This window comes from Xenopus laevis, chromosome 9_10L (assembly GCF_017654675.1).
Source record: "Xenopus laevis strain J_2021 chromosome 9_10L, Xenopus_laevis_v10.1, whole genome shotgun sequence".
NCBI lineage: Eukaryota > Metazoa > Chordata > Amphibia > Anura > Pipidae > Xenopus > Xenopus laevis.
Window position 1 is genome coordinate 103,783,646 of NC_054387.1, and position 12,606 is coordinate 103,796,251.

Below are 12,606 nucleotides of genomic sequence, written 5' to 3' on the forward strand. Positions count from 1 at the left end.
AGTTGATATTATGTGAGCTCTTGTATAGGGGACATTGTTCGTAGCTTTATGCTGTTTCTAGAGCATGGAACAAAGGAACTATGCTTTGCAGAGCGTGTCCGCTTTATATTTTCTAGTAAGTGAGTTAATGTGTATGGAATGAATCATTATCATACATATGAGCCCAGTTATTTATTTTTCAGCAATAAAATGATTACAACTAATTTCAAGCAATGCATGAAATGGAGAATATTTAAAAAATATTTAAACATTATTTTCCTCTTTTTTGCCATTTAGGTAAAAAAGGCACCCGGTGTAAATGTTCTCACAGATAGTGAGGCTGTTGATCAGATGCCGAGTAATAAAAACTTGAATGGATTTACAATCCTTCCGAATGTCCTCAGCTTGCCAGTGTTTTCTGCTCAGCACGAGCCTACAAAATTTGAAAAGTCTTTGGAAAATGTACTACACAGTTCAGAGTCAAATTCAATGGACGCAATACCTGTCGAAAAGAACAGTTTGCCCATAAAAAATTCAACAAGCCCGACCACAGAACAAACCAAGGACTTATCTTGTGAAATGTCTTTGAGCCCACCACAGTCAGAATGTGAAACCGTTTCTAGGGAGGCTCCAGATCCATACAAAATGAGCCTTCAGAACCTTCTCAAAAAGTCCAGAGAGTACATTGAAAGAGAGCAAAGTAGACGTCATCTGAGGAACCTCTCAAAGGGTAGTGTCAGTGAAAGCCATTCTGACAAAGAAAACGACACTATAAAAATAAGTAACTCCTTAAAAGAGAAGGCCAAAGTTCTGAGCAGGAGCAGAAGCTGCAGCCCTTTGATGATTGAAAAGCCAATGCTGAATAAATCCAATACCCTTCTGCAAGCTGCCTCTAGCCAAGGTCAGAGCTTGCTGTCCAGCTCTCTGTCAACCCTCTCTAATGCAGATCTTCCTGTGATCTCTGGTTCATCTTCTCTTGTTGAAAGTGAATCGGATGAGGAACTCAAATGTTCTTTTGCTGACTGTGAAAGTAACATTCTAAAAAGTCTAACGGGATCTTATGCCAAATTGCCTAGTCCAGAGCCAAGTTTAAGTCCAAAAATGCACAGGAGACGTCCAAGGCCTTTATCAGCAGGGAATATAGTTATTACTTATCCAGTCAACGCGTATGATTTAAGCCCCAAGGAAAATGTTAAAGCAATGGAATTTCCAAAGATGGCAGAAAAAACATCCTTTTCTGATCCTGTGCCAAAGCATGATGACTATAATGCAGGTCTTTTCCCCGTTAAAAGACATTCTTTAAATACAAACAATGCTGCTTTTGTTACAAATCTTACAGGATTGCCTGGATGCATTGCAGCAGATTTTGGCAATATGTCAGGCAGTGCAAATATTAGAACTGATGATCAACAGACAGTGGTCGCAAGAGGGCCACGGCAAATGAAAGCAACCTCAACATTTGGGAAAGTGCCTGATTCTAGTGTATTGCATCAACATACGGACCCAGATACAATAATACAGCATGGGATTAAAACAAATTGCTCGCCAGAAATGATAAATCACTCCTCACCAGTAGAACTCAATAAATCTTATGATGTGGAAACACCATCACCAATCTTGATGCAGAGCCAAGGTTCAAGTCAAACCACAGAGACTCCACTTGGGCCCTGTCTTAGAGAACCATTTTTAGAAAACAGGTCTGATGTTCAGATTAAACGTAGGCTTGAACTAGACTTAGACATTACACCGGCTGTCTCAGGGGAGCAAGAGAAGAGATGGATTCATAAGCAAAGGAACCGGAGTGGGTCTCTGCAGTTGTCTTCTACTGAGATCAGCAAAGGTAGTCTAGGTAAGAAGATATATTTGTACAAAACAGTAACTGTACTCCATGTTGATGATCTACCAGTTACAAACATTAATCTGGCAGAGGAAGTTTTTGGAATCTGACTTTTTTTTTTTTTTTTTTGTCCGATCTCAAAAATAGTAGGTCAAATGTTGATGGAAAGTTGAAAATAATATCTGGTTTATGCATTTTATATAAGAACTGACCATTTTATTAGGGACTGATCCTCTCTAAAACATCAAACCTTGTAATCTTTTTCCAGTTGTCCAGATATATCTTTGTCTCAAGTATTACACCATGGTGTCACAAAGTACAGGTATAGGATCCGTTATCTGAAAAACCCGTTGTCCAGAACGGATATCTCCAATAGTCCCCATTGTAATCAAATAATTAAAATTTTAAATAAAAATATTTTATTTTTCTCTGTAATGATAAAACAGTACCTTGTACTTGTTCCAAACGAAGATATAATTAATCATTATTGGGTTTATTTAATGGTTAAATGATGGGTCAGGGCACACAGTCAGATTCAGGGAGATTAGTGGCCCGGTGACAAATCTCTTCTTCAGGGCCACTAATCTCCCCAAACTGCCTCCCCTGCCTTCCCGCCAGCTAAAATGTAAATCTCTGATGGGATGGCACTCGGCGAGATTCGTTTTCAGAAGTCTCCCGAAGTTTCCTTGTGAGGTGGCTTCGGAAAACGAATTGCGCTGAGTGCCATCCCGTCGGTGACTTACATTTTAGCCGGAGTTAGCAATAAAATTGCTTACACAACTCAAACTTTGCTTTCCAGTGATGTTCAAAGTAACAATTGGAGCATAATTCATTATATGCTTTGTGAGCTTCCGGTAGCGAAACACAAGGCCCCGGCACAGATTTCAGCATAGAAACGGAGACTGACCACCTTGAAGAGTTTAAACTGCAGCTTTGCTGGCTTTCACTTGCAACAGAATACAATCCTTCAGCCCACTGGCTTCACATGGAGAATCACATAACAGACAGTCCAGCTTTACACTTTCACTGGTGTTCTCACCAGCACTCCTTCTGTGGTCCCTCACCCTTCTCCACTCCAGGAGGTCTCTAGGGAAAGCATCAGCAGCAGCATTGAGGTGTTGCTCCACACCTCCTTTTATCTATCCTTAATTAACTAATTACTTGGCTAGCTAACTAGTTTAGCCAGCTGCAAAACCTTACATAGAGCAAGGGATGGAAGCCCACCCTGCTCTCTTCCATCCACTCCAGGGACACATTATCCAGCTTTTCCCAAGCTGGTACAGAATTAAGCAGCAATACTTGCTGCAGCAACACACTTTTCCCTGGAGTTCTGATTTCACCAGCTTAATGCTGGTGAAATACACACAATATAGTGCCCTTTAGACAGCCATATCTTACATCTTAGAAAGATTATTCTCTTTATATTTGCCTTTATACGTGTGAATGGGAGCTATTGTATTATCCATGGACCACTGCTGAAGAAACGATTTATTCTCTATTTATTTTTTTTTGTTCGACCTAGGAGATCATTTTAAGAAGAAGATGCTTGCTTTTGAAGATATGAGAAAAAAACTTGAAGAACAACATTCATACCAGCTGTCGCTGCTGATTGCTGAACAGGAAAGAGAGCAAGAGAAATTAAAAATGGTAATTTGCTTGGTGCCTGTAATGAATGTTTAAACAAAGCATGTAGTTGCACATTGGCATCCTATACATACATTCACAATGGAGAAAGTATGGCCACACAGAGAGATCGATATTACAAAGGCAAAGTCCTATTAATGCATGACATGAACTGGACATGTCTGTCAAAATTTGCCAACCCTACATAATATTCCTGCTCTCCCTCCCACCCACATTCTCTCTGTTATTGCTGTTATCTCTCTTCTGCTCCATCACATCTTTGTGCTCTCACCCCACCTCTTCTTGCATAGTTAAAGAGGAGGAAAGCTACCTAAGCAGTTAATTGGCAATAGATTAGCCACGATATTACAAGCTATAAGACTATATGTATTCTGCAAAATACCATACCTGAGTAAACAGCTCTAGAAGCTCTCTGTTTGTTTAGGATAGCAGCTGCCATATTAGCTTGGTGTGACATCACTTCATGCCTGAGTCTTTTCCTGCTCACTCATAGCTCTGGACTCAGATTACAGCAGAGAGGAGCAAACTGGCCCTGGAGGTTTAAGCTGAAAGCAGGAAGTCTGATACAGAAGCCCATGTGTACACAATAGATGGAAAGAAATGCAGTGTTTCTTTTGACAGAGCATTCGGAGCAGAATTACTTTGAGGGTTTACTGGTGTATTTGTATATAGACCTTTCTGATAAAGCTTATTTAATTTTAGCCTTTCCTTCTCTAGTAGGGCTGAAAAAAACAAAGCCCAGCAAGTATAACACCTCCATATAAAGCCCCAGTGCATATTTATACACATTTACACACTTATGCACCTATCTATTTACCGGTACTCATTGTAAATCTCTCATGTCCATCCACTTTCTCTTTTCTTCTCCAAACAATCATGCTCTTTCCCATCTCTCCTTCACTGGTATTCACTTGCCCTCATACTCTGTCCTCTTTCTGCGCTCAACTTCTTACTGTCTCCATAATGCTGCCATCTTGATTCATCTCCCTGCCACTGACCTGTGACATCTGTAACTTCACTGCTATCTTCTTCTGTCTCAAATTTATCTTGTTGCACTAGTCAGTGTTGTAACTAGATATTACTGGGCCCCACCGCAAATTATTTTTTAGGCTCCCAAAATATCTAGCGGTTGATCACTTAACCAATATTTATTGAAATTGTATGTGAATTAGGGCCTCATGGGGCCACTATACTTCCTGCCCCCCCCCCCCACGCAGGGTCTGCTTCCTTTGTAGTTACACCCCTGGCACTAGTCCCTTTCTCCTCACATACCATTTGCATACCCTGTCCTTAAAGGGTAACTATCGTGAAAATTTAATATAAGCTTCATCATTCTGAAATAACAAGTTTTCTAAATATAATCAATAAAAAAACTTATGTACCATTTCTGAAATAATCCAAGTTTATCTTGGCTGTCCTCCTCTCCGCATCTGTTTTTCTTCATTCTATCTTTATGCAGGAGTTGGGTGTCAGATATTCATTGACAGTTAGATCCAATATATCTTATAGGGGGCTCCTTTTGCTGGCCCTAGAAGATGTATTAGAGCTCACTCTATTAAAATTGCCAGAAATCGTGTCTCTACATGCCGGATTTGTGCAAAAGGCAGTTATATCGTTTGTTTGTACTGGAATGCGTTATTTGAGTGAGCGCTAACGCATTTGGTAGGAAAGGAAGCCCCCCCCTATAAGATATATTGGATAATTCATTTGACACCCAACTGCTGCATGAAGACAGAATGAAGAGAAACAGATGCTGAGAGAGGGATATAAACTTGATTATTTCAGAAATGATGCAAAATATTTAATTGATTGTGATTAGAAAGTTTCTTATTTCAGTATGATGATGCGTATCTTGAATTTTCATTTTCACGATCGTTTCCCTTTAACAATACTGCTGCTCATGTTCATATCCCTGCCATTTTTGATATCCCAGCTGCTTAACCACTGCCACCTTCTGTTCTTTTTCTCTCTTCTCTCCATGATCTCCCCATTCTTTTTTTTTATGCTCCTTGCCCAATCTTACAGGTGCTGTTATACCAGCATCCCCATTTAATGAAAAGCATTTTGAAGCGTTTAGTTTTGTTTTATTGTTTTAAATGATGGAGACCTTGTTCTCCATTTACCCTTTAGGAGTTTGAAGAAGAAGAAAAGCAACTGAGGTTAAAGGACACCGATAGTCCTTCTCGGACATTAGACAATGGCAGTATGATTCCTGACAGAAATAGCAGAACTGAAAGCAGTGTCCAAGAAAGGGTGGATAATTGTCATTCATGTTCCACCTATAACAGTGGTAAGGCTGTATTACTTTTATACTTTATTGTAGAGCTCATTTTGCTAAAAAAATATTTTTTCCTAGTAAAAGAAACTTAATTTTCAATATATGTTAATTATACATTGTCAATGATTTTGAAGTTATTGTTAAATGTAATTACTTTTTAAAGCAGAATTTGCCTATGCGTCTCCATTGTCTTTACCGCTGGCTCTTGATAATAGAAAGCTTATAGGAGAATTCAGCTGATTAATAGACCGATGGAGAGGAATGCAAGGCATTGTGGGGACTGAAGAATCGAAGAATATATAATCTGCAACCCTAGGAAACATCAGTATTTTGTTGCTCCTAATTGGCACGTAGGCACAGGGCAAATCTTATGTTTTATCAGCAAGATACTGGAATAAATATTGTGCTAACATAAAAGATATCAAAGCAATTGTTTCCAAAATTACTTTGCATTATCATTTCTGGTTGTTCATATTTGTTTCTGGTTGCTTTATTTAAGAATGAATCACATTGACGAGTAACTTGGAACATCTCTAATTTTGCTCAACAGTTGGATCAGTTTCGGCCACTTCTCTACATAGCTACAGTTCTACAAACGAGTCTTCATTGGGTCTGTGGGGACCTGTAAAGAGTAGAGCACCCAGCACGTCAGTCTCAAATTCTCATGGGAGAGCCAAAACAAGATGGTCTCAGGTATCTTGCTTATTGAAACCCTGTCTATGATGAATTTCTGGAATTACAGATATGACAATACCACTTTAGCAGTCGAGTGGGGGTTGTGGGGATATTTTTTTATTCCCTTTCATTATTTCCCAAGTGATCGTTAAAGATACAGTGTTCTTTGCTTTTGTTCCTAAAGGTGTACAGTCCTGCGATGCAGAGGAAATTTAACAAAGCTACAGCACTGGCAAAAGGCTTTCTTACACGTAGACTTATGCAGACGGAGAAGCTGAACAACCTAAAAAAAACTGTGAAAGTATGGACTTTATTTCCCTCCTTGTTTCAGATTTTTGAGAATGCACCACAAAAATATAACGTTCCAATTAAGGCCTGCTACAATAGAAACATAATATATAACAGACAGAATCGATCACGCAATCATAAAAAGATACTACATGGGTCTGTGGTAGGTGGTAAGGAAGATTGTAGCCAACAGACAGTGAGGAATGCATATCCAGCAGCATCAAAAACACCTTGAGCTGGAGGGAAGAAAGTTGTCTTTTTTCACAGTACTGAAAATCATGCAGGTTATGCTGTTTGTAATCAGTTGGAAGCTACAGACCATACATACACCTTCTTCTTGTGGGATTCTTTCATTTGGCATGTGGGTCAAAAAGCTGGATTTGTTCAATTCACCCACATATATTTGTCACAAATATTTAATACAACCCATTGGATAGCTATTTCTAAGCAACTTTTCAATTGGTCTTCCTTTTTTTTTTTTTTTTTTTAATTATTTGCCTTCTTCTTCTGACTTTTTCCTGCTTTCAAATGGGGGTCACTCACCCCATCTAAAAATAAATGTTTTGTTTGTATTCTATACAAATATATTCTTTCTATTATATATCCAGAATGCGCTGGACCTGGGGTTTTCTGGATAATGGATCTTTCCGTAATTTAGATCTTCATACCTTGTCTACTAGAAAATTATGTAAATATTAAATAAACCCAATTGGCTGGTTTTGCTCCCAGAGAAAAAGGAAATCATTTTGAAAATGTGGATTGTTTGAATAAAATGAAGTCTATGGGAGACGGCCTTTCTGTAATTCTGAGCTTTTTGGATAATGGGTTTCAGGTAGGGATGCACCGAATCCAGGATTAGGTTCGGGATTCGGCCTTTTTCAGCAGGATTCGGATTCGGCCGAATCCTTCTGCTTATCCGAACCGAATACTAATTTGCATATGCAAATTAGGGGTGGAGAGGGAAATTGCATGACTTTTTGTCACAAAACAAGGAAGTAAAAAATGTTTTCCCGTTCCCATCCCTAATTTGCATATGCAAATTAGGATTCGGTTCGGTATTCGATTCGGTGCATCCCTAGTTTCAGGATAACTGATCCCATACCTGTACTTAATTTTCTATTCCGGCCCTCTCCTATTCATATTTCAGTGTTTTATTTAAATCGGTGCATGGTTGCTACGGCAATTCGGACCCTACAAATAGCAAACTGGAGAGCTGCTGAATGAAAAGCTAGATAATGCAAAAATCACAAATAATGAGAAATGAATGCCAATTGCAAATTGTCTCAATATCGCTCTTTACATGGTACTAAAAGTAAATTTAAAGGTGAACAACACTTTTAATTTGGCTCTAGGTATATATGGTAAGTACAATTTGATTTACGGTATTTTTTTTTTATATGGATACATTCAGGAGAATATTAAAAATTGCTGTTCAGGCAGAAATGTGTGTTATTCCCTGACTGCTCATTTCTGCATATGTAGCCCTGATTACCTGGACATTTACCCACTTTGCTTTGCAGTATCCTGTTAAGACGCTGGTACCAGTATAAAAATATGAAAATGGCCCTATTTTATAAAATCTTCAGAAAGATAATGCCAATTTAAGCTTTATGGTGATGGCGAAGGGCAGTTTTATTGAATATTAAAGCAAATTACACTACATTATAGTATATTGCATGGATCTGTTACCAATGACTTCCTTTAGTTTATTTCTTCTATTTTTAACTGTTAATGTTTGCATCAGAATAACATCTCCATGTTGTGTTTCTTAACTACTTAGGACACTGCAGAATTTATGAGAACATTTCAGTCTGAATTTCCACTAAGCCGAGGGATGGTATCTTCACAAGATGCTTCCCTACAGGAAAGAGTTCTAGCACAAGTAAGTACAGTGATAATGTAGGCACAATCTCTTCTCAGATTTAATAGGGATACTGTTGTTTTTTTTGTAACTTAAGTTTTATTAAACATACATTTTTATAATATACATAAGGAGCAACACAAAAGAAAACCATTATAAAAGAAAAGGTATAACCTTTTTCTTTTGAGTGACGATCAGACAAAACTTCATATTGATGCTTGATTTTTAATAATATTACTACTATTTTAATTACTTAAACGACCACACCCTATGGGGCAGATTTACTAAGGGTCGAAGTAAATTCGAGGGAATTTCGAAGTAAAAAAATTCAAAATTCTAAGTAATTTTTTGGATACTTCGACCATCGATTGGTTACTACGACTTCGAATTGACTTTGACTCGAAGTAAAAATCGTTAGAATATTTGACCATTCGATAATCTAAATACTGCCTCTTTAAAAAAAACCTGCCGAAGTGTTATGTTAGCCTACGGGGACCTTCTACAGCCATTTTCTAAGTCTTTAGAGGTCAAATAAAAATCCTTCGATCGATCAAATTTGCTGAAAAAACTTTGAATACGATATTCAAATTTTTATAATTCGATGGTCGAATTTTGAAGTTTTTTTGTAATTCGAAATGATAAATCTGCCCCTGTGAGTTCATGGCAGTTTCATGTGCACCCACCCAGTCCAGGGCAAGGGCTTAGTGAGGAGTGGGCTTGAACTGAAGGAGGTGTTCTTGACACAAAATAATAGTTGTAAATAATTCAAGAATGTTATCACCACAGTTCATTGTTAAGCGATTAAAAAACTTTAAACATTGCTTGTCAAGAAAGCATGGCTGTGCTGCATTTTGCCAGTGCAGCATTCTCATAACACATTGTGGAGTTTATGTAGTCATTAATTGATTGCTATGGGCCATTTTTTTAACATTTCTTTTGGTGTTTTTTTCATAGCTAAGAGCTGCCTTGTATGAAATACATGATATTTTTTTGGCAATGGAACCTGCAGAAAGAATGAACATTCTTGCTCATGACAGAGAGCTGCGCCGTGAGAAGATGATCAGAAATATGGTGAGCTTCTTGCATCTAAATAGTGGAATCAGAAGCAGAGCCAGGACAAGTGTTTGGCAGAAAAGACAACAGCCTTAGGCAGGCAGTTTGAGGTACCACTTACTGGGGTTCATTGGCAGTTTCCAAATCATTTGAGCTGGATCCTTTATATTCATTGGCCTTTCATATTTAATGTAGCATGCTTATACCAGGATCCTCGGCAAGCAAAGACAAAATTGTCATGGTGCAGTATGATTTGACATCTTGGAAGCCTGCAAATTGGATGGGAGGTTTAATTATGAAATTCCTCTCTGTTCAGGCAGACAGGTCTGTTTTTGTTTTTTTTTGTTTTTTGCTTACTGGGCAGAAGCCTTACACCAATAGCTATGCAGTCACCTGTGCAGTCAGGGAACCAAGCCCAGTACTGTTGCTGTCTAACTTAAGTGACCAAGCAGAGACCATTTTTTTTTTTTTTTATTGCAAGCATTCTGTACACAAAGCTTCAGTTTCATGAGCCACATCTTCAGTTTGCTACAGGAGGTGGGTTATCATGTAAAGAGTATAGTGAAAAGTAAGAAAATGGATTATGGGACAGGTTAAAAAAAAGAGAATCCTATTTGTGCCAGGATTGAATAGGGTAGGCTGCACGTATGTGGCAGAATTTTTTCACATGGGGAAATGGTCGCAGAAAATTTCACCTAAGGAAAGCTACTTCTGACAAAGGATGAATAGGAGAAAATGGCAGGAAGGAGAGGATGACACATGGGGGATGCAGGTAGAAGAGTGAAATCCTCTGGAAAGGGATAAAGATGAGATGATTGCACTTGGGGGGGAAAAAATAGATAATGACATTTGGGGATAAAGAGAAAAGATAATATCATACAAAACAAATTTTCGTGTGATATTCTGAGAGTGTCTGCAGAGAGCCGACTGATATCTGCAGAAGACTTGTATAACAGTCGGCTCGACTATCGGGCAACTTTGAAGACACCCGAACACCAGTCATTGTTAGTGCCGAATCGTAGAATTCTATTATTTCAACCTGTATATCTAACGATTCCGCTCTGCACGTGTGTGTGTTGAAACGAACATTCTTTCCTGGAAAGATCATAATTGTAACATCTATGGCTACCTTTACTGTAGGCAGTCCATATTGCTGCTCCATATAAAATATGCAGTATATTCTTGAAAATGCACAAAGATTGGTCTGGGCACACATGAAAACAATAAAATCTTTTGTACCAGGAAAAAGTGAAGAGCCCTAGAGACCGCGTGACCCTTTCATCTGCAACTCAGAAGTCCTTGGACAGGAAAAAGCTCACAAGGTACATAAATAAAGTGTCACATGTGGTGACAGAAACCATAACATGCTGCATTGGACCAGTACACTTTCTCAGTATTCAATTAGACCTACATTTGCATTAGTAACTTGCTGCAATGGAATCTTTCATTAGCATCGTAAAACGATTGTTTATTGTTTATTTGTACTATTGCACATGATTTGCAACCCTAAATCATTTTACCAAAAATAGACGACAAATTATGACAGCACAGCATACGTCATACATTAAATATTTATAGACTCCTAAATTGTATGTACGGTTCTCCCTTTATAAAGATCTGAAATCTAAATTCCAGAGCAAGATAAGTCTCTCCATTTCGTGCCAAAACAATATAATGGCAATGACTCCCTACTTTTAAAGTTATCGCACACAAAATTTTGAGTAGAGGCAAAGTGTGATCAAAGTGTGGCTTTTCACAGTGAGTTTCCCCCAGTATCCACTCACAGTGACCCTCAAAAGTGTTTTAATTGCTCCTTTGTGCCTAAGTAATTAATGTCATACACATAAAAAAGATTTCACATTATAGGTATTTGTATAGGTTTCATTCTTTTTAAAGCATTGCAGGGTTTTAATGATTGCATGTTTCCTTGTTTTAGGGTGGTCCATATTGGCATGTCTAATAAAAAACTCCAATCCAAACCAAGGGCCTCAGAAAACAGGTGAGTGGAAATACTAGAAAAAAATTAAAATGACTTTGCTAAGTGAAACCGGCATTTTTTTTCTGCAGTAATTTAAGCTCACACGTGATCTTGCTTGTATTGCTGATGCTTTAAATCTGCCAACACACTGCACTATCAGGTCAGTCTGTTAGAGAGATACTGACGCCAGAAATTACATCTATCATAATATTGCCTTTGAAAGGTACTTATAACTTTGCCATAAGGTATTTGCACAATGCTTTTACATTACCTGTCTGACGCTCCATGTTCCTCTATGAGGGGGCTGCCATATTTGTGCAGCAGGATTAAAAAAATACAACGCGATTCGTGCCTGTCGGGACACTTGCTCCGGAGTCAAGTGTTCTACTTCCAATGAGTCTGTTAGCAGACGTCTGGGATACTTTGTTTACTTATGGAAGTAAAGGGCCAGCTTGGGTTTTTACCCTCTCTCTGCTTTTCAACTTTCTTTTAAGCCTTGGGAACTCCTTTTTCATCTCTACTACCTGTTCCGGAACTTCTGACTTGTTTTTTCTTCTCACTTTGTCTCCTTTTCTTTCATATGTTTTTAACAGAATCCTTCAGCCAAATCAGGGACAAAATGCACCCGTGCACAGGCTTCTTAGCAGAGAAGGGTAAGAGCCATTGTTCTATTTTTTTGAAACTGATCTATATTCAGGGAATGGCTTAGTGCCATTTGAAAGATTGGAGCGTTTGTGTGATTTCTGGGTAGCTGCTATTGTTTCGGCACTCTTTTATATTCTATATGGTGTAAACAATATTGTATGATCTATAATTAACAATACAGTATTCTATGTTATATAACTGTGCATAAACAATAATATATCTCATATTATTTAAAGGAGAAGGAAAGTCGTTTCACACTTGGGGGTGCCAAATGTTAGGCACCCCCAAGTGAATGTATTTACTTACCTGAAACCCTGGGCTAGTGCTCCTATCAGCACAAAACTGTACCAGCCCGGGGTTATTCAAGA

At 38.3% G+C, this 12,606-nt stretch overlaps 1 protein-coding gene across 1 annotated transcript in view; it reads left to right on the top strand.

Annotated features, from left to right (window-relative positions):
* Positions 1-12,606, top strand: part of ccp110.L (centriolar coiled-coil protein 110kDa L homeolog) — a 35,453-nt gene that overhangs the window by 18,859 nt on the left and 3,988 nt on the right. The window contains exons 5-14 of the mRNA XM_018236347.2: positions 277-1,828; positions 3,339-3,463; positions 5,591-5,750; positions 6,289-6,431; positions 6,598-6,714; positions 8,482-8,583; positions 9,517-9,633; positions 10,858-10,937; positions 11,552-11,614; positions 12,187-12,246. Of these exons, the coding sequence (XP_018091836.1) occupies positions 277-1,828; positions 3,339-3,463; positions 5,591-5,750; positions 6,289-6,431; positions 6,598-6,714; positions 8,482-8,583; positions 9,517-9,633; positions 10,858-10,937; positions 11,552-11,614; positions 12,187-12,246 (2,519 nt within the window). The remainder of the gene's footprint in view (positions 1-276; positions 1,829-3,338; positions 3,464-5,590; positions 5,751-6,288; positions 6,432-6,597; positions 6,715-8,481; positions 8,584-9,516; positions 9,634-10,857; positions 10,938-11,551; positions 11,615-12,186; positions 12,247-12,606) is intronic.